The sequence below is a fragment of the Eptatretus burgeri genome, chromosome 10 (genome assembly GCF_056783735.1).
Source record: "Eptatretus burgeri isolate ZD-2024b chromosome 10, Ebu_testis_v1, whole genome shotgun sequence".
Taxonomy (NCBI): Eukaryota; Metazoa; Chordata; class Myxini; order Myxiniformes; family Myxinidae; genus Eptatretus; species Eptatretus burgeri.
The window spans coordinates 96,775,973-96,799,192 of NC_140970.1; the positions used below are offsets into that span (position 1 = coordinate 96,775,973).

The 23,220-nt window shown below is 44.9% G+C and overlaps 1 protein-coding gene across 1 annotated transcript in view; it reads right to left on the reverse strand.

The window, feature by feature from the left end:
• Window positions 1–6,905: 6,905 nt before the first annotated feature.
• The window catches only part of IFT122 (intraflagellar transport 122), a 252,835-nt gene continuing 236,520 nt past the window's right edge, over window positions 6,906–23,220 (reverse strand). Inside the window, exons 28-30 of the mRNA XM_085899537.1 lie at window positions 13,371–13,450; window positions 7,639–7,803; window positions 6,906–7,256 (exon numbers count right to left, since the gene is read on the reverse strand). Coding sequence (XP_085755663.1) covers window positions 7,170–7,256; window positions 7,639–7,803; window positions 13,371–13,450 — 332 coding nt within the window. The 3' untranslated portion in view covers window positions 6,906–7,169. The remainder of the gene's footprint in view (window positions 7,257–7,638; window positions 7,804–13,370; window positions 13,451–23,220) is intronic.

A 23,220-nucleotide genomic window follows, 5' to 3' on the forward strand; every position in this document is an offset into this window, starting at 1 on the left:
GATTGACGATTAAAAGAGAAAAAAAAGCATCAATAATCGCATTCTTACTGATGAAAGGTGCTGTGGAGCTCTTCCCAGACTTATTATTGCATCCGAACGCCACGCACTGTGGCATTTTTACGTTTACCGGTTCAAAATAGTGGCAAAATAGTTAAAACTCTTAATGCATCTACAGGTTTTTTGAATTGCGCGCGTCGAGCGAGTGGCAACACAACATGGCCGCTGAGCCATTTCCGGTGACTTCAGTTCTCACTGCTGCGAGTAGATGGCATTGCTGGTCCAGGTTATTATAAGAAGTCCGTGCATGAAATCAGTTCGTCATTACGCAGGCATGGTGAGGAGGAAGGAAGACCTTGCGTTTGCTATTTTACATGCATAACTGATGCATTCGTTTAGGTAATTGGGCGTGGTTTAAAACCAGGAAAACTGTCATGTGCTCAATGAACAAGGACGAAGGCTCTGAAGTAGGAACAGGTTTATTCCGGACATGGGCGGGTCACGTGACTCTCCTTAACCACGCCCCGGCGGACCCATGTTTGCATGCATTGTCATAAACCACTGATATATCTCATCTTCCCCCCCTTTTTTTAACAAATCAAGATGCTCAGGAGGCTTACAGACACGAGCTGATCTTCTCATGGCTCGTGGAGGGCTGTCCTTGTTTACAACTGCTGTAGGTTTCTCACTAAGAGGTACAGGGTGAGGAAGTAGTTCAGGTACATTGATGGGTGAAAAGCTTTCATGAGTTTCAAGGGAGGCACCACCCCCCCCCCCTTTCAGCGCGGCTGCTGCCACCGGTGTTCCACGCTCTGGTTGCAAGGGAGGCATCTGCAAAAGCTTTGCTTGCATGCCCTTGAGGTTATCAAGGTCGTTGCAAAACAAATCCTGCTGCGTCTGAAGCACCTCTTCCAACCGATCCTCTAATCGGCTTGACATGGTTCGTACAAGGTGAATGACTGGCGCCGTCCAGTCTAGTCTGATGCGGGTCAGCCAGTCCCGGTCAAGGAGAGACGGCCCCCTCCCCCACACCACATGCAACGGAAGCGCGGCGACCTGGCCTTGGTAGACTACAGACACGTCTGCCATCCCGACTGGCGTTATCTTCTCGCTGGTGTACGTGTACAACGTGAGGTTTGACCTGATAAGCTTCAGGCCGTCGAGCCTCCGCGCCGTCTGTTCGCCTATGATCGACACAGCCGCTCCAGTATCAATCTGAAATATGATCGGCGTCTTGTTCACTTCGATTTCCACCGTCATCGGTCGTGTCGCCGCTGGACCAATCGAAAACAGGCTCATCATCGGCTGCAGGTCCCGCCCCGGGTCATCGGAGTTGCCTCGCACAGGTTGCAGGTCTTGCCCCGGGTCGTCGTCCGGCGCCTGGGACATCGCGTGGACCTCCGGATCACCCGTCATGCTCTGGCCAGCGATGGCTCGGACATCCCTGAGAGTCTGTTCGACAGCCGACGCCGTTTCGACTGCTGAGTTGAACGTAATGTCCTCATACTTCTGCCGTAGTATCGCCAAAACCATTTTCGAGTCTTGCAATCCAGAAATAAAACGATCTTTGAGCCTGGCCTGACGTTCACCCGACGGCAAGATGTTTCACCCACGCGACGAAAACCGCGATGCGCTCCCCCGGGCTCCTTGCCAGGTGATCGAACTCGTACCGGGCCAGCTGTGATGATTTTTTCCAGCGCCGTGTGCGCCTGGCATTCCAATTGCTCGGGAAACAACTCAAAGTCATCGCCGATGAAAACAGGCACTTTGCCATGAGCGGTGACCCAATCCTCATCCATCGTCGCCAATTGTAGTGTCCGAGGTGCAGCAAGACACGAGAGTGAGAGTGAAGTAGTAACTCTGCTTTGTTGCGTGCTTGGATGTACACTACTACAAGCCTCTCGCGGGCGAGTAACGATATATGTAACCCAACCACGTGACTACTATCACAAGCACTCCACGCCCATACAGCACAGAAACACCTCAGGTTTAAACGCAGCTGGTATTGATACAGGAGTGGGTGACAAAGGCATTTGAGCCGGTTCAATATTTGGCTCTCCATGACGTCACCTGAGTTGGTGAACATGTTTACACATACATCTACCATCACACACCTTCACAAGAAACATCACTTCACCAATGTTAACGATAATGATGCCAGATAACCACTTGGTTTAACATTCGGAGTTCAACACGTGTACAGGATCATTGATCTGGAAGTTGTGGAATACAGACGTTTGATAGTGATTACGTTTCCGCTGATACTTGTTATTCTCGACCTGGACCGTTACGTCCGGGTACACTAATGATAACCGTGTTGTTAATTCACGACCCATCAGAAGCTTGGCAGGTGAGCGACCGGTGGTTTGATGTGGTCTGGTGCGGTAGTTGAGCAACACACAAGCTAGACGAGATTGAATGGAACCTTCCTTGATGCAGCTCAGACCATTCTTAATGATCTGAACAGCACGTTCGGCTTGACCATTACTAGCAGGATTGTAGGGGGCAGACGTGTAGTACTTAAGGCCATTCAAGTTCTGAAATTCTGAACTCGTAAATGATGATCCATTATCTGATACAATGGAGTTTGGAATACCATGTTGCATGAACATGGTACATTGAGCCTCAATTGTGACAGCAGAGGATGAGGATGGCACCACGAGAGCTTCAATCCATTTGGAGTGGACATCAACCACAACAAGGAAAAGCTTCCCTTGAAATGGATCAGCATGGTCGATGTAAAGTCAGCATGGTCGATGTGTAATGGCTTTGATGGCCACGACCACATGGCCAATGGAAACTGTGGCGGAATCTTGACATGGGCTTGACAAGTGTAACAATGGTGTACACTGGACTCAATGTCACTGTCAAAACTAGGCCACCAAACATGGGCTCTGGCAACCCTCACAGTATGTGCTGAGACCAAGAACAGAAAAATCCGTGTCGTTTGTGCTCATCACAAACTACCACAGAACGTAATGTTGTGGTTCTGCAAAACTGCATGCCTCTAAGGCAATGGCACCCAACATACAGTGATCCCCAGGCAGTTATTTCATTAGTTTACATGCAGTCAGATCTTCCCCTCATGTCTAGTGGGTTAACGGGCAGAAGTGCGTTGCGTGGGTCTAATAGCTTGGTCTAATAACTATATCTCTGTCTTCTATCCTGATTTTCATCCAACCCTTTCCTTTATTCCATGGTACAAATCAAATCAAGCAAGCACAGCACCCAAGCAGCCACCTGTGAGAGAATCACCGGAACAACAAACTTGCCGCCCGGCACGCGCATGGCATGCCCTTTCATTCAAAATCTGTGCACAAATTTGTAACGGCGTCTCACCTTGCTCAACCTTCGCTCACCACAAATCCACCACCTCGACTACCAACATCTCCCACACACAGGAAAAATCATCCTGCGCCTCCGAATCGATACAATTCGCCACCAGAGGCGTGCTGCACGTCCCAGGCCACTCAAACTGCGTGGTGCAGGGACAGGCAAAGTACATTAACAACACCAACCACATTTCACCGGGGATGCCGCCAATGGGTGCGCGGGACCGACGCGACCCTCGTCCAATCACCAGAACACGGCAGGATGGTGGGCAAGGGACGGGGGTCACGGGGGTTGGGGGGGCGGTGCGTGGCTCTGGATCGGGTCGCGGATGCATAACCGCCGTGGCCCAATAAGGAAGCGTGATTCGGGTCAAGGCGTGTCGCTTCGGGTCATCACCCCACCCTTCGCCCGGGGCTTATAAAAGGTGGATCGCGAAGCTTTCCACTCTCTTCTTCTGTTTTTTTTTGCCTGCCTGCCTCGCCTTCATCTTCACCTGCTTTCCTCGCCCTCTCCACTCTCTCTTCACCGCTCCTCGTTATCTGACTGTCGCTGCATCTACACTCGGGGTTGGTGTGCGATAGACATTCTTCTGGGACCAGTGCAGAGCACACGCTTCGACGAGCCACGGCAAAGTGATTAAGCAGGAGATAACGTGCCCACTCTTCAGGTGGGATCGCTCAAGCAGAGTGTCCCCCAAAGCGTACTAGGTTGCACGGTCAACTGACAGCACCAGGTATTGTGAGGCTGTTATCCTCATCTGCTCTCTCGTTCTGGCTAATTTTCCTCGGGTGTGTGTGTGTGTGTGTGTGTGTGTGTGTGTGTGTGTGTGTGTGTGTGTGTGTGCGTGTGTGCGTGTGTGCGTGTGTGCGTGCGTGCGCGTGTGTGTGTGTGTGTGTGTGTGTGTCTGGCCCGTAACTTTTTACTTAAGCCCCCTTCCACCTTGAGCTTTTGTCATATTTTCAACAAAGCTTTATTATGAGAATATGGAGAAGACAAATTATTAATTTGGTCAAAAGTTCAAAGTTGAACGTCACGTAAAATCATCATTTTTCATCCGATTGACCTGAAATTTTGAGAATTTCTCTGTTGGGTCACTGAATTGGTTCACCATTCAAATCTAGAAGCCAAATGTTTTTTAAGATCGAAAGGTTAAGACCGCATATCGTCATTTTTCATCCGATTGACTTGAAATTTGAACAAAATTTGCATATTGGGTCACTGAAGCCGATTGCTTCTGAGGTCAAAAGGTCAAGGTCGCCGAAAATTGTCAATTTGTTTTGTATTTTTTTCTGTTTTGTCATGTTTCATATATGGAAGAAGTCCGAATACAAAGCAGACGCGGACAAGCTTTGCATTTTCAGACGTTCTAGTTTAGTTTGTCGCCACTTTCCCCAGTACGACCTGAATATACAAAAACCCAAACACCCTTTCATGCCACCCTCCCCCACACCCACCAGGCCTATGTTATGTGTCGATGACCTCTAACTTCCCCGTATAAAGGTGAGTGTATGAGGCATGTCCACCTCAGACAATATTGCACAGCATCAATTTGTAAGTGGGTGGCTCTTTTCGGTTTTGTACAATTGAACAAATGTAGTTCTAGTCGCTTGTCTCACTAGTTCAATCAAAAGACAGCATTGTTGTACTTCACAAACATATTGCATATCTAACTGTGAATCTCAATGTTGATGTAAAAGGAAGTGAAACACACGAAAAGACATTTTATAACACCTTATTCTTGTACTCCTTCCGTGTATTTTATATATTTTTTATACATTACCTTGAGAAGTATTACAATGAAAAATTCTGTTTGTTCCTTCCGTGTCCTTCTAACGGGTTCCTGCTGTCATATAATAAATGTTACCATTGGAACTGCTACATTATGGTACTATTCCTGATTCTTCTTCTTCTTCTTCTTCCTTGCACCATTTGCTTTTCCCGTCCTTCGTCCTTCTCGCCCACTCCCCCAGGTTTCTGCAGAGCGCGTGTGGTCCATCAGGAACCTCCTTCTGGTGAAACAGACAATCAAGCATCACTGCTCACCTCCACGCATTTGCTCCTCTTTTTTCCCCACATGTGGAACCAACTTTCCCATTCTCTTCAATCTCATTCTTCCCTCCAGGTCTTCAAGACAGCTGTTCACAACCATCTCAGATCATCCCCAATCCAAAACCATGGTCTTTTCTACACCCCTTAAACGACTCTCCAACTTCCCCCCACACCCCTCCCTAATTTTGCTTCTGTATCCATCTTGTCCACCCCTTGCGTTCATCCCTACCCCCTTATTGTTCCCTTGTTTGTCCGTCTCCGTCTATTTGCTCCAGCGGCCCTGTTATTGGAATTTTTTGGCTCTTCTCCTTCTTTGTCCCAGCGTCTTTCTTTGTCTTCTTTGTCTTTGTCCCAGCGGCCCTTCTCTTTCTGCTGTTCCTTTTGTTACATTGCGTCCTGATCATTTCTGTGTTCTCGCTCTTCCCTGAGCCTCGACTCTGTATTAAATAAATAAATGAAATGACAGTGCAGTTGAACTGCAAGCTTCCCAATTCCCACCATTCATAGCATTCGTCTGACACTTTAGCATTGACTTTGGAAGCCGTTCACACACACACACACACCTGGGAAAGTGATCATTCTATTCATCTTAAACGAGAAGAGCACTCGGTAGAGCACACACCTCCACCACGTAATGCCTGATCCATGAGAACATATTGGGCCCAATACCTTTTTGAAATATCATGCTGTACAGTACTATATCGTTTTTGGCCCAATCTCCCAATGGTGAATAATTCTCAGATAAAGATCCGGATATTCACCAAAATGGAACCACTTTGTCCTTGTGACACACCCATCCTGTCCACCAAGTTTCGTCCGAATCCGTTCACAACCTTTTGAGATATTGTGCTATATATCGGTTTCACCCTATCTGTCAATGATGAAAAATCACTTAAAAAATTATCAGATCCGGAACTGGATCTTCACCAGAATTGAATCAATTCATCCTTGTCACACACCCAACATGTCCACCAAGTTTCATCCGAACCATCCACAACTTTTTGAGATAGCATGCCACAAATAGTTTTTGGTCCTATCTCTCAATGCTGAAGAATCAGTTAAAAAAATTCTCAGAGTCGAATCCGGGTCCAGATCTTCACCAAAATCTAATCAGTTCGTCCTTGTCACACACTGAACCTGCCCACCAAATTTCATCCAGATCCATCCACAACTTTTTGAGATATCCTGCACACAAACAGACAGACAGAAAGGGGTGAAAACAGTAACCTCCTTCACCTTCGGTGGTGGAGGTAATAAACTCAATTACTACCAAACATATGTTGATATTGTGGGAGAGAGCTATGGAGGAGAGGTACCCGAGCCATTCCTTTTACACTGTGAGGCGCGTAGGGAAACCGAGACAGTTCCATTGGCTAAGGAGTACAATCCTGGACGTGTCACCACTCCGACGCAGGAGAGGTACCCAAAGAACATACACAATTTAAAACAAGTACATGTGGAATAATAGGACAAAATATCAAAGGAAGGGTTCTTTAAACAATAAATAACTGTGCAACGCTTCTCGATTCGTTTATCGATTTTTTATTTTTTATTTTTTTTTGTATACCTTGTCGAGGCTCGTGAGAGAGCTAACACTCAACGCACAGCGAGGGGGGCGGGAGTGGGAAGGACAAAACAGTGGGGAACAGAGACAGGAGATCTGTGGAAGGAAGAGGGATGGGACGGGGAACATTGGGAATAGAAGATGGACATTACAGGGACTTTCAGGAAAGAAAGCAGGGAAACATTTATCGATAAACGTTTATCGATTGACCCAAAACATTTTAAATTTACATCACATCCTCATTGAGTCGCCGGCAGTAAGGACAGCCATTTTTTTCCAGCAGAAGAAGCTCGTAGTCTTCACTGTTAAACATCTGCAAACAATTGAGGAAACAATTTCCCTGTGTAAGAAAATGGGATAAAAACATTTCAAAAGCAACTTTTTTCACCCACTGAGACTCATCAACCCACAGCTGCTTCAAAATTAATGCACAATGCATGTGAGCTTTTTTATTGCTGTGAGAAAATGCAATAATGAAAGTCCTTGAATATTTTTTTCTGTTATGGTGAAATTAACAATGTTTCAATGATTTAAGAGATCATGGTTTTGGATTGGGCTGATCTGAAATGGTGGGGATCTCACCTTGTAATTTCTCATGAGAATGGTTTGGGGGCTCTCCAGCTTGGCATAATATAAATTCAGGAATAAAAAGGAGATGTGAATCAGGAAAATAATGGTGTGAAGTAGCAACTTGCCTGGAAGCAGGAAGGACACATGGTTATTGGCACTTCAGGTAACCAGTGACGAAAAAACTGCCAACGCAGCGGTGATGGCCAACGCTTCATCACCACCTCGTGACGGCACAATGCTCTTAATCCAGCCTCACCCACGGTCACTGGCTGGAACACCGAGCCTCCGGGCTAAATGAAGCACAAGGAAGAACAAAGGGGAAAACAATAACTCTCTCGCATTTCTCATCTAAACAATGAAATGCATGTCATACCAATTTGACTCTTGATGTGGGGATTTCACAACTGCTGAAAAGAGACAAAAATTATATTATACTGTGAACCCGCTGGAAGGGCTGGTGATACTGCTGTGAATTATTGTGTGACCTGAATCTGCAACATCGCCAAGGTTTTGATTTATGATTTTTACATTCCTTTGAATTTGGCTGCGAAAAAAACTTTTATGATCATCTCAGCCTGACAAAAGAGCATGCATATATGTCACATAAAAGAGAATCACACGAGGAGATAGATTATATTACATGAATAATAACAATGGGAGATATTAACGGGCTTTTACAGGAATAACAAGAAAAAGAGCAATCAGAAATTGCAGACCATGACCAGGACTTCTTTAGAGTGATGTATTTTTAGAGGTTTTAGGGTAAATCCAATACGGCTGCCAACCCATGTGACCAATGACATCATATGTGTGAACCTTTTGGTCCTCATGGGCAGGCGGTCAGACGTGTAAAGTTTCGCCTTGATTTGTTCAGCCTCTTCAGAGAAGAAGATTTTTGAAGTTTATTTTTTGAAACAATATAGCTGCCAAATCACGTGACTGACGACGTCATGAATTTTTTTTCTGTGGACCATTTTATCCGGAGATGACTATAAAATTCATACTGATCGGATGTGGCGTTCTACATATGCAATTATGACATCATAACGAGGGCACCTATGACGTCATAAAAAAAATCACACTCATTCCCCATGAGGACTTGCTTCACCAATGGTGCGAGTACTCATGTAGATTGTATTTATGATAATTATGACGTCATATGTCATGTGGTTTGGCAGCAGTATTGCAAAAACGAAAAAAACTTTGGATCGCTGTATCTCTGAAACCGCACCAGGGAAAAAATTGAAACTTGGCACACAGCAAGTACTCCTCATGGGGCATGAGTGTGATTTTTTTTATGACTCCATCGGGGCCCTCATTATGACATCATCAGTGCGTATGTAGAACGTGACATCCGATCAGTATGAAATGTTTTTAGGGTCATCTATGGATAAAACAGTTCACAGAAAAACAAAATCATGAAGTCATCAGTCACATAATTCGGTAGCAGCCATATTGTTAAAAACAAACAAAGAAAATAAACCACTTGCCAAAAGGTGACCACGTGTGACTTCTTTAAGGTCACACTGAGGTGAACAGAGCTGCTGTCCACCAGGAGCGACTCCTTGAGGAATATCTGCCTACAAGAGATTCCGATGAGAATCGTTCTACAGAGTAACCATGAAAAATATGCGTTTGCCTCATAACGTCACCAAATGATGTCATAATGTCTCAAGCTTGACATATCTAGAAAGCACTCATCGAGGTGTTCAATTTGAGGTACGACACGATATGGTTCCTAAAACTTGAAAATTTGACCTTGGGGTCAAATATTTTTGACCTGAGGTGCTAACCATGAAGGTCAAGGCCAATCGCCACTAAAAATTAATCAGCTGAGTGCCAGACCATGAACTATCTTCCCATGAAGTTTGAAGACGATCCGATCAAAATTACTCAAAAAATAAGGGTTTCGTCGACTCCCCTGATTTGCGACAAAGTGACCTTGACCTTTGACCTTGACCTTCAAAATTATATGCGCTGAAAGGGACCTCTATAGGCCTCTGATATGCGAAGTTACAAAAATTTCCAATGATAACTGTGCTCTGCAGAGTGATTTATACGTGTTACAGACCAAAAACAAACAAACAAACAAAAAAAAACATATGAAGGTCAAGGCCAATCGCCACCAAAAATTAATCAGCTGAGTGCCAGACCATGAACTATATTCCCATGAAGTTTGAAGACGATCCAATCAAAATTACTCAAAAAATAAGGGTTTCGTCGACTCCCCTGATTTGCGCCAAAGTGACCTTGACCTTTGACCTTGACCTTCAAAATTTTGTGCACTGAAAGGGACCTCTATAGGCCTCTGATATGCGAAGTTACAAAAATTTCCAATGATAACTGTGCTCTGCAGAATTTTTTATACGTGATTACAGACAAACAAACAAACAAACAAAAAAAAAACAAAAAAAAAACATACAAGCTGACTAACATATCTTGCAAAAACTTTGTTTTGGCAAGATAAAAATCTTTAAAAATCATCTCTAAAGTTGCCGAACATATCGAGGCGAAACTTTACACATATGATCATCTGTCCATGAGGAACAAAAGGTTCACACATATGATATCACAGGTCACATGGTTTGGCAGCAATATTGGATTTACCCTGCAACCTATGAAAAATACGCCACTCAAAAGAAGTCCTGGCAAGGGTCTGCAATCTCTGATTGCTCTTTTTCTTGTGGTGACTGTGATGGATGTGCTGAGTGACAATATCAGAGATGAGAACTGTGGGAGCTTCTGTTAACAGACAACTTAGTAATAACAGCAGTAAAAGGAAGAGCTGCAAAGAAGAGTGTTGGAATGGCAAGAGAGGCAAGGATTGAGAATTAATGCTCCAAAAAAAAAGGCCAAAGTGTGCAGTAAAACTGGAGCAAAGTGGGTCAAGATTGGGGTCTCGGACTGCCCGGTTGTCATTCTTTGAAGGTTTACATAACCGACTCATGAGCATATTCATGTGGTTCATCATGTACATGACTCGCGATATTCAAAAATTTGATAAATATTACATACAGGCACACATATTTACTCTAGATTATGCACAGGCCAGGACAGGTATGGGACATGTGCCGGAGCAGCGCATCGCTGTGTCCACTCTTTGCCGGTACTCCAGGGGCCTCCGTCTGGCCATCCCTCCCCCCCCCAGCAGATGGTTGGCCCATCCCCATCTTCCTGAGTTGCCGATAAACCTGCTGCAACCACGAGGCATGTGGTTGGCCCAATGGCTTCCCCCAATCACGAGGCTCCCTCGCTGAGAGAATCTCGTGAGCAAGATCAGCGTCAGCAAAACGAGCCACATGTCCATACAGCTGCAGCTGATGCTCATGGAAGATGCAGGTAACACATTTCGTTTGAGTGCGTCCCAGCAACCGCTCGTTGGACACAAAGTTCGACCAGCGATGGCCAAGGATTCTCCGAAGAGACCTGGTACCAAAGGAATCAAGTCTCCATCTCAGATCCTTGGTCAGAGTCCAAGTCTCGCATCCGTAGAGCAAGACTGGAAGCACCAAGGACCTGAAGACTTGGACTTTCGTCCTCCTGCACAGGTACCGACAGCACAACACCCCACGGTCCAGTGAATACATGACGCCACAGGCCTGATCCAGATGTCTATTGACCTCTGGCACACAGCCAGCATAGACATGAATATCACTGCCAAGGTAAGTGAATCTCTCCATGACCTCAACATCCTCACCACAAACAGGCACAGACAAGAAAGCAGCATCCAAGATGTCATTGAAAGTCTGGATCTTAGTTTTTGACCCAGGAAACCCGGAATTCCAGTGGCTCCTTAATCAGCACCTCGAGGGCCCCAAAAGGATCTCCAGAGTCTCCGCAAAGATGACTGCATCATCTGTGAAATCAAGGTCAGAGATCTTGACATTCCCAAACGATGCAGCGCAGCTTGATCTCTCCGACATCCTCCCCAGAATCCAGTCCATACAAGCGCTGAAAGGTGTGGGAGCCAGTACGCCCCAAATGAACTCCAGTGACAACTAGAAATAAGTTGGAGATGGTATCACCACATCTCACAGCACTCTCAGTACCAGAGTATAGTTCAGACATCAGATTGATCAGTTTTGGTGGCACCCATGATAACCAAGAATCCTCTAGAGGGCATCCCAATTCACTGAATCCATGGCTTTGCAGAGATAAACATAGGCTGCAAGCAGCCCCTGCTGAAACTCACATCTGCATTTGGTGAGGACCGAAAGGGCAAGAATACGGACAATCATTAACCTCTTTGGTGTCAAGCCTGACTGCCCTGGGCGCTGGTGCTCAAGCAGGTGGTGGTGAACCCGATCAAGAATTATCCGAGCAAAGATCTTGCCCGGCACTGAGAGCAGCGTCACCCCTCAATAATTGTTTCAGCCCTGGTGATCACCCTTCCCTTTCCTGAGAGGGACAACAAGACCCCTCTTCCAGTCAGTTGGAATGATGCCTGTGCTCCAGGCAGAGCACAGAACTGCATGCAACGATATGAGCAAAGCATTTCCACCAGCCTTGAGAAGTTCAGCATGGATGCCACAAATCCCAGGAGCTTCACCCCATTTCAACCGGTTCACCACAGCCTGCGTTTCCACAAATGAGGGTGGATCACAGTTGATTGGAGGGTCAGCAATAGAGATGGTAACACCCAGACATCCAACTAAACAGACGGTGGATCAACCTGTTACAGCCGCTCAAAATAACCGCCCCAGCCGGCCTTCACTTCAGACTCCTCTGTCAAGAGCTCACCACCTCCGCTCTAACTGCAGTACACTGAGAGACAGGCTTGGAGAAACGCAATGCGTGAATTCCCCTGTAAGCAGGACGTGAATCACTTCACCACAGATGATGCTCGACCCCTCATAGATTCCTCGCACATCGGCCTCCTTGTCCACCCTCAGCGCACGAACTCTTTTATGCCTCAACTCCCTGAACAGCTCAGCTCTGCCATCAAGCCTGACCCTTCAACTCTTGTTTCTCAAGGGACACTGGATATCATTGACCAAATTCTTCTTCGCCCTTTGTTGAATTCCAAGATATCCACCGGCAACATCAATGATGGTGGTCTTGAAGGCACTCCACAACTCTTCAAGATTCCCCAAAGCACCCATACCCCCCAAATCCCCATTCAGCCTGTTCGCAAACTCCTCAGCTACCCTCTCGTCCTTGAGCTTGCCAACATCCAGATTCGGCTGGGATGGTACCATTCTCCCATGTTTAAGCTGAAACTTCAGAGTTGCTACCACAAGCTTGTGGTCGGTATTGAGGAACTGAGCACTCCGGTGGACCCTGCAGTTCTGGATCATCCTCCAGTGACCATCAACGAGCACATGGTCAATCTCCTTTGCCACACCGCCAGCGTTGGAATACCAACTCCAGTGATGAGCCTGTTTGTGTTGAAACCATGAAACAGCCACCCGAAGTCCATGACTTCTTGCAAAGTCATGGAATTTAGTGCTGTTCTTGGTCACAGCTCCAGACCCATGGGGACCAACCAACACATGTCTCATAACCATCCCTGTCAGTTCCATTTGATGCATTGAAATCCCCCAAGACGAGAAGAGTATCTCGCCTGTCATTCCCAGCACAGGCACAGATAGTTTCACGTTTCCTGATTTCATAGCTTTCATGTTTCCAGACAGTAAAATTTGCTTTTTACTCAGACCACTTTCCTCATTTATTAACCTCCAAATAACAACGAAGATAACAAAATAAACAACGCATATCACATTACGTGGCGAAATCAATCTGTTTTGGTGCAGTGGAAATCACACCAATGGAGTCAATTATTACTTATTGCAATTTAGATAAGCCATGTTTTCGATATAAATTATGTACCTGAGAAAAGGAAATGCTGCAGCCTTACCTTCAAACTCAGGCTTCCACCAAAAGGATCTTCTTTTTCCTTTTTTGATGTTATGGTTGTCAAACGAAGGGTCTGAACAGCTTGTCATTGGATAGTTAAGGTTTATGTACAAAGAGGAAATAATATGCATACGGAGATGTGTAAATAACACTTGGAAGGTATTTCATTATGATAAATGTCCTTTTCTTCAGTGATATAATACTGTAAACAACTTGGGTCACTCGATCAGGATCGGTTCTTTCGACTTTTGTAAAAACTTCAAGAAGTTTGTTGTTTAGATCTGCAGCAAAAATTTAATTTGGGAGTGTAACATGGCAACGAAGGGCCAGATGACCTCCTCCTTTCCTTGTTTAAGGTCATACAAGATCGTGGAGTGCAACTACTCATTCGACTCATTGTATTCCCACAGAGACTGAAGACCCTTTGTACATTAAATTCCATTCTGAATATGGAAAATAAATATTGTCACATTGACGGGTCAGAATAACGTCTCCAGTCGCGCCAAGTGGTGTTTTAACCCTCCCGAATGACCAAGCCAATCTATGAATTTACACTGCATTTCTAATTTATCATGGAGTATGTTAGTACTCCATATAGAGGGATAGTACATGAAAAAAGAATTGCCACTCATTCAAATGTGTACACAATGATATACTCATAAATTCCTTTAGAGTGAAGTCACAAGCATTTGAAAGCCATAACTTTTATGCTCGTGTTTTCTGAATGACCAAGACTTGAAAAGATTCCAAAATACGTTGCAAAAGTACCACAATGAGAAATCGCTAAATCGCCAATTTGTACTTCTTCTTGGTCGCCTTTCCTGACAATGTAAAACTGTCGCCTGATCTACCTCAACAACTGCTGAAGCCATGATGGTGGTTCTAACACGAGGAAGTTACATTGTCTCTGGGATAGTGCACGCAGCCCAAAATTTAAAAAATAAATAAAACATTAATTGTTTTATCGTGAAAAGAAATCGAACATAAATGTGGACTCAACCAAACCAGCCCAGGATTGTGAGGGGGGGGGGATGGACACTGGACAGAACCATTCCAAAAGCGATACATATCTAAACCATCACCCAAATCAACAGAAACAAGTGTTAAAACAATTTGGTAACATAGATGGATTTAATCCAAACCTAAATAACAATATAAGGGTATGTTCTTTTGAACATATGAGTCCCCTGGGACCACCAGGTGGCGCCATGAATAGATACACAGCGGTAGGTGCTGCCGCTGGGCGAGTAGATGTTGAGCAGCGTCATCATGGTTGGCGTCTCGCAATATAATATATTAGCGCGATTAAAAATACCGTTTTTTCCTCGCATCTTCATGTCTGTGAAAAAACCAGTGTCAAGGTGCACAACTACAGCTCATAACCTATCCGTTGAGGTGTTTTTCGCCCCCCCCTGCTTTCCCGTTTTCACGCCACTGTCCACACAAAATTCATCAATCAATTCTATACAGAGTCCGGGGGACTCAAAAATATATGAAAATTGAGACAAACTAGAACACTCAGAACACGTGAAAAGTGTTGCCACCGTGAGTGTGAGGTTATGTAACCGGCGTCATTTGCGCTAACATCACTTGGCTGACTCGCGTCGTGGATCAAGGTGGTTTTCAACGTGTCCCCGATTGAAAATCCAAATAAATGTTAAGATGATATTTTGTGTGGCGATAAACTGCTGCAATCGGTTATGGGAGGGTTGTGAAAAGACGTTTCACAGGTTGTTTTACATGTTGATGAACAGGAATGGTGTAGTTTTGCTCTGAAATGTCACTGCAGTATCGCAGCTTCTAATTTGGCATTCGTCACATGCACCCTGTTGGTAAATCGATTTGATTGTTGATCACAAATTCGTTGATAACATTTTTTGTAATGTACAGTTGGGAGGATTAACGAGTGTATTTCTGTTAACGGCCACCATTAATCCAACCTTCTTATCAGTTCGGCTGGGTTTGGTCGAGGGAAGTTTGACCGGTCTTTCACGGGCCTGCTGGTACCGGCGATAACTAGTCAGCTTGGAGGCGATTGTGCAACGGGATGTCCAGTTTAACGACCATCTGAGGGAGGGCACATACATTGATGAATCACCCTGCATGCCAAACACTGGGATGACAGTTTACAGCTGGGTCTGGATTTGAACCCAGGCTGGACAGCTTCGTGGTAAGAGTGCGATGGGATGTCCAGTTTACCGTCCATTCAAGGGACGGCACCACACCTTGATTAATCACTCTGCATGTGAAACAGCGGGATGACAGTTTGTAGCTGGATCGGGATTTGAACCCAAGCAAGACAGCTTGGAGGCAGGCGACGTGCGACAGGACATCCAGTTTAACGGCCATCCGAGAGACAGCACACAAATTGATTAATCACCCTGCTCGTAAAACACCAGGATGACAATTTATCGCTGGGTCGGGATTCGAACCCAGGCGACACAGGTTAGAGGTGGGCGAGTATGCGATGGGACATCCAGTTTAACATCTATCCGAGGGACGACACACACATTGATAAATCACCTTGCCTGCAGCAGACATACACATTCTCTCAGCTGCTCAGTGCCAACGATTTGGAGATTACAATACATAAAGTTGGTCATATTTCAACACGTTGATTTGCATCATTTTGATACGTAATTTTAAAAACGACAGAAAAATTAATGTTTTCAATTTTGACCAAAAAAAAGAAATTGTGAAATTAACGGGCAGACTTGATCTTCGTAAAGTTCATTAAAACGCCCCGAGTTCTTCACGCTCCCAAATAAACAATACTTGTTCTCAAATGTTATTGTGAAAAGGAAAGTGCTATAGTTACAGTAAAAAAAAGTTTACTATCGAAAACTATCGCAAAAAGGTGAGAAAATGCGATATTTTTTCGTCCAAAATTACATGCAAATACCAAACAGATATCACCTTCCCCCAGCATCGAATGCTCACCAAGACGTTGTCCGGTGGCTGCACCGGGTTCTGTGTGTTGAGAATGGCAATGAGCATTCTATTTATTTTCAGGTCAGTGTTAGTAATCCACAAAAGCCAGGATTGAGGGGCGAAGGGGGGGGGGGAGAGGTAGAATGTACCATAAGCCAAAATTAATAACAGAGATTGATTTAATCCAAACCAAAATAACAAAACCTGAGGAAAAAGAGGGGGTTAGATCAGGTCAGGTCAGGTATGGGAGCATGCGCTGGAGCAGCATGTCGCGACATCCAATTTCCACAAAGGTGGATCACATTGATTGGAGGATCAGCAATAGAGATAGTAACACCCCTGGCATCCAACTCAACAGCTGGTGGATCAACCTGGTACAGCTGCTCAAAGTAACTGGCGCAGCGGGCTATTCACTTCTGACTCGTCTGTCAAGAGCCCACTACCCTCCGCTCTAAATGCAGTACACCAAGGGATGGGCTTGGAGTAACACAAAGCGCAAATTCCCCTGAAAGCAGCATGAGAATCACTTCACCACAGGCCATGCTCCACCCCCTCACAGATTCCTCACACATCGGCCTCCTTGTCAACCCTCAGCGCACATACAGTTTTACACCTGAACTTCCTGAACAGCTCAGCTCTGCCATTAAGCCAGGCCCTATGACTCTGATTAATGGTATCCAGTGTCCCTTGAGAGACAAAATTCTTCTTCACCCTATGGTGAGTTCCAAGACATCCACTGGCTACATTAAGGACAGTGGTCTTGAAGGCATTTCACATCTCTTCAGGATTCCCCAAAGCACCCACACCCCCCAAATCTCCACTCAGCCTGTTCCCAAAATCCTCAGCTACCCTCTCATCCTTGAGCTTGCCAACACCCAGCCAAGGTTGGGATGGTACCATTCTCCCAGATTTAAGCTGCAACTTCAGAGTTGCTACAACCATCCTGTGGTCGGTATTGAGGAACTGAGCACTCCGGTAGGTCCTGGATCATCCTCCAGCGACCATCAATGAGCACATGGTCAATCTTCTTTGCCACAGCACCATCGTTGGAATACCAAGTCCAGCGATGAGCCTGTGGGTGCTGAAACCATGAATCAGTCACCTTTAGTCCATGACTTCTTGCAAGGTCAGGGAACGTAGTGCAATTCTGGTTCACATTTCCAGACCCATGGGGACCAACACATGTCTCATAACCATCCCTATCAGTTCCAGTCACTGCATTGAAATCCTCCAAGATGAGATGTTTCTCGCCTGGGGAACTGATCAACCACAGACTCGAGCGTGGCATAGAATTCATCCTTGACGGTGAGATCACTCACCTCAGTTGGAGCATATACAAAGACCAGGGAAATGACACCCAAGGAGTAACAAATCCTGAGTTTCATAATACGCTCGTTGCCCGGTGTTACCTCAATTACCATTGGAGTCAGCTTGTACCATAAACTGAATTTACTAACATTGATGGATTTAATCCATTCCAAAATAACCAAATATATGAACCAAAGCATTTTACTACTGACAAATTTTTTTGCAGAAATAACAAAAAAAGAAAAACGTTTGAATAAAAATGGAAAAAACATAGTAGGATGAGATCTCAAAAAAACAACTAAATAAGGTGGGAATTAGAGTGTACGAGGTGCAGTGGAACACGAGAAGCAAGCGCGCCAGCATCAACTCCGCTTATTGCGCGACCAGAAGCACATTTCTGCCACCCCTAGCGGGCGAGGCATGATATACGAAAACCCAATCACGTGACACAGCACAGGAATGACACCACATTATGATGCCACAATATGACACGACAATCCTCTTATGGATTACCATCACGACATCTTTTGATATTTTACTTTTGTTGTGGGATTGTGATGGATGATAATGCAGCAGATTACTGAAATAATCTTTCACTTGGTGGTACAAGCACCAAATTTGGAATACATGTGCTCCAGGACCTATTCTCTCAGAAAAGTACGTTACCCACGTTGAAAAACAAAATGGCCGCCATTTTTCAAGATGGCCCCATTTGAAGTAGTTTGAATCTGTGTTTGAGCTAAATTTTGATGGAATAATACAATTTTAACGTTCTATGAATCGAAATATATGTTTTTGAGTTAGAAAAATCCATTTCTGCACTTACAAAATCGTAATTATTGAAAACTAAGATGAGATGGCCGGAATTAAATGACAACAGGCTCTTTTAGCACTACATTTTGCAAAAAGAAAAAAAAATGAAGAATAATATAGCATATACAGCAGGAAATTATTATCTTTTGATTCACGTGGTGGATTAGTCAATCATTTAGTCCTCACATTTGCATGCACACAACTGTGTACACTTGAGACTGAAGCGATAGCATTTACATCGCCCTCGGCATTCCGTATTGCAGCCACATTTTGTTAACTGCTGACAACTCTGGGCAATGGGTGGAAGGGTCGTCCAAAAGACTTGCCAGACCTCACCATCTTTCTGCCACCCCCAGTTTGCAGGGCTTTCAGTTTGCATTTTGCACACTGTTGCCTGGCCCCATATGCAGCCTGCTCGGTAGGCAGACCGTTTGACATGCTGTATGAGAGCTGCGCTTGTCGGTGGAATGGCATCATAAGGCCTTTGCTTCCGAGCAAACAAGTGCAGTCTTGCCTCATAAACTTTGTCCATAGTGCTGTTCTTGTCATACATGGTGATGACAAACTTCTAAAGGACGTTGTAGTCTGCATTTTCCACGACTGGTGGGTACTGACTTAACTTCTTGAAGACGGGAGTCACTTGAGGGTAAACCTCCCATGCCTGCCATGCAGTTTTTTTGCCTTTTCCGTGAAAAGCTGACAGAATATCACAGCCAGTGAAGGCGTGAAAGAACAGCATGCCATTGGATTTGTCTGGGCCAAGATTCGACACCATGTCATGAATTGGCAACCACTTAATGAACTGACCCTGGCCAAATTCAACCCACAGCATTTCCATGCCTGCGTCTTGGAGGGTAGCAAAAACACTGACTGCAACAACGAGAACATCTATGTCACATGCTTTAATCAACACAGACATCATCTGTTGCTTGGCTGCATGAAGAGCATGAGTGAAGATTCTGGAGTTGGCTTCCTCGTGGTTGCAAGGACTTAAGCCATCAAGACTGATGGATCTTTTGGAAAGAGCTGATCTCCTTTGGTCACAACAACGACATTGTCAGGACACATGGTCACTATCTTATCAGCAAGGAACCCAAAGAGCTCTATCTTGTTGTTGTTGTCTCTCAGCAAACTTTTCCAGTTAGGTGGCAGCTTGGTTTTCTCCATCACTCGGCGTCGATCCCCTTTGCCTCTCTTTGATCTTGTTTCAGCCTTCAGGCTGGACGTCCATTAAACATCAAAAACTATGTCTGTCCTCGCGAAATTCGATGAGTACATCTGAATCTTTGGAACCACATCTTGGACAGCATATTCCTCAAAGGTGTTTGATGTCTTTGGCAGCAATGAATACACAAGAGAGGACCCATCAATGATAACAGCATCACATCCTGGTCTAGTGTCGGGAGGAGTAACTGTAGCTTCCAGAATTTTTGCAAGTTGCGACTTCTGACCAGTGTGGAGTTTCCCACTGTCACTCAGCGCCGCAGGGAAAGACTGGTTTTAATGTTGGAAAAACTCAAGCAGGTCACACTCTCGTGCTTGGCAGGATATAAAGAGTTGCGAGAAGAGACGGCAATCGTCTTTGTGTACCTGCTGCTTCATGTCGCCAGAAGTTGCAGCTGCCTCTTGGCGAAAGAAGTCTGCTTTGTTCTTTTTGATGGGCTTATAGAAGGAAGCTCCGTCACCCAGACCATTGAAAAATTCTCGGAAGGCAACTTTGCCTTTCTCAAGGTGAGTCCTTACAAGTTCAGCAGTACTGGGATGCACGATGGTTTTTGAGTCCAATGTGAGCAGGTCTTTTGATTCTTCCTGAAAAGGATTGCCCAGATCCTTCATTTCACCAAACAATTTCTAGACCTTGTCAGAGAAGGATTTCTGAGATAGGCTGGTTTGCTCATGGTGCGTGATATCTTTATTTGCCACTTTGTCCAGTGACGCCAACTCATACTGTGAGATATTAGCACGCTAACTTCTGGTCCAGACACCATCCACCTACTCAATGCAGCTGGATCCTCAGTAAGCCCAATGGCACCACCATCACCTTTCACTACTGCATTGGCCTGTTCATGTGCTTGTCAATGGCCAAGCCAGAAAACTCCCTGTTAGTCTTGTGTACCACAAAATTTCCCAGTTGAAATTCATTAAAGACCTCAGGGTGAGTGTGTTCCAAAGTGACCATGTCTCTAAGATGGATGGGAAGCCATCTGGCATAGTTCACATTGTTGTTTGCAAAGAACAAGGGGATTAGAACAGCCAGTGCTTCGCAATACAAACGGAAGTTGGCCTCCCTGAAAGACCTGACCAACGAGAACGTCACCAATTACATTGACAACACAAGATCCCAGAATTGAAATTGAGGACTCTCTTTTCTGCGTTTCTCACACCAGTCATCAAAATCCAGAGCTTCTTCATTCTCTTCTACACAATGATGCTCATATGCTTCCTTTTGGAGCATGTAGAGGCAACACGCTGTAACTTGGTGCATATGGCATGTTCTTGTGACACTTGAGGCAGAAAGAAAGGACTCTGCCATTCCAGAAGAAGCCACCACAGACTTCACAAGAGCACCTGTCCACCCACTGCTTTGAAGTAGGGTTCCAAGAGACCTGAAAGCAGCCATCTCTATGTGGAGGCCCCCAAACATGACAACAAATTTATCCTCCCCATACAGGTCAGGCCAGTGCCACTAGACTTGTTTGATAAGTGCATAAATAGGCTGGTCTGCGGTTATCACAGGGACCTGTCCTGGGTTGAGGTGTGCAATAGTATCCCTGACTTTGTTCATGGAGTGCCTTACAGTGGCAACTGAGTGTGCTTCATCACGAAGGAGGGGCAGAAGTGCTGTAATACTCACTTCAAATGCAAGACCTCTCTTTTTCTCTGCATGATGGGCTGACCAAGTGATGTTAACATTGTCATGTACTTCTTGTGTGAGGCTAATCTTCTGCAACCACTCATATTCATTGGTTAGGGGGAGACTTGGCAGAGATTCATATGTAACTTTGCCTTTGGGAGGAGAAGGGTTCTTTGTTGTGAAGAACGCAGGATAGACATTTGTACATGAGTCGGGGATTTCTGGGACTTTCTTTACTTTGGTATTCTTAATTAGAATTGGTTCCTGTACTTCTCCTTGATTTCCTGATGTTGTATGTTGAAAGATGGATATGCTGGTTCCATGGAATGATGTGGTCGCCATTGTGGAAGAGGGATTATGGTCGATGTTATCCATCGCAGATGTGCTGAAAAAGACCTTTCCTCAGTTTGGGAGGACAAACCACACCTTCCTCTACATATCTGGCTACAGCTGCATCTCCCAGCTGAGCTGATATGTCGAGTACTCAATCATATGGAATACTGAGACCATGGTCATGGAGCATTTCTACGAGGTGTCTCTTTCTTGTCTTAGCATGAAAAGATATCCCTATGTAGACCGGAAATGGGGTTTCTCTGTCTCTGGAATGCCTGTGTGTGGCAGCAACTTCTTTGTATTTGGCAAAGCAGTTGTATTTAAGGAGCTGAGCCATAGCCAGGTCAGTTGTAGTTGCTCCAAACCTCAGTTGAGATTTTATGTCTGCTCCATGCTCAATCATGCAGACAAATTGGAGCAAAGCTGGAGGTAATGAATCATATACTGAAGTCTCATGAAGATTGCCCTCATATTTACATTTGTGATCAAGCATGTGCCTACGCAATATTTTGGCAGCTTTGGCGAGAATGATGGCATCAGAGTAAGTTGATGCTTCTGACATGACAGGACCTACATCCTTCTTGAATGTCAGATAAACATCACGTCCATCCTTGTGGGTTTCCAATGCAGGTATCTCTGCCAAAAGCTTTTCTTTCAGTCTGGAAGAGTTCACATCAGATATATCTGTTCCAAATTGTTCAAGTCTTTCCTTGTAAAGACTCACCAAGTTAGCAAGTCGAAACGAAACAGACCCATCACTGCTATTTCTTGTCTCAATGACATAGGTAAGAAGTTCAGAGAACACCAAAGGGAAGACTTCCTTTTCTTGGGATGACTGGACTTTTTCTTTGTTCTTGGCTGCAATGTGTGCCCTCTCTCTATGATACAGAGCTGTTAAGCAAGAGTCGTGGTATTTCAGTTCCAGGGCAACCACATCTCCACCGCTCAAGACAGCCAAAAGCTTGCCATCATGAAGATTACGAGCACATTCATTAAGCCTCTCATTTAGCTGCATGGTCATGGCTTGTCGCAACTTTGACTTTGGTTGTATATTTTCACATAGGAAACACCATTGCACTTCCATGCTAGTTCTTCGCATTTTTGAGTGCCCTTCTCCTGGATCATTTTGAATTTCAGCTGCTCTTTTAGTGGCACACTCAAGTTTATTGCTGTCAAACATTTTGCGACAATTTTGGTGGTACTTGGCACTATTTTGCCTCATTGTATCCACAATACCCCCTCCTTCATCCAATCTGGATGGGTCGAACCTGATCGGTAACTGGTGGATTGCCTGAAATTGTGGTAGGTTTTTTGCTACCATGGAATAACCATCAGAACTACACTCATAACGGGTTGGGGGAGACTTCAACTCTTCTTTTGTATCAGTCTGACAGAGGCAACACTTCCTCCAGTCAGTTTTAGGAGTACAACTCAACAGATTATTAGTGGACATATTGAACAGGTTAAGGCCGAGGGTTTATCCTTTTACCACCTAACCGTACAAAATACATAAGCACATTGAGATATGGGATACAACTAGGTTCATACATACAAACGCCCGACACCAAGCCCGATTGTTCATCCAGTGCCATTTAAGTCCCATGTGATCTGT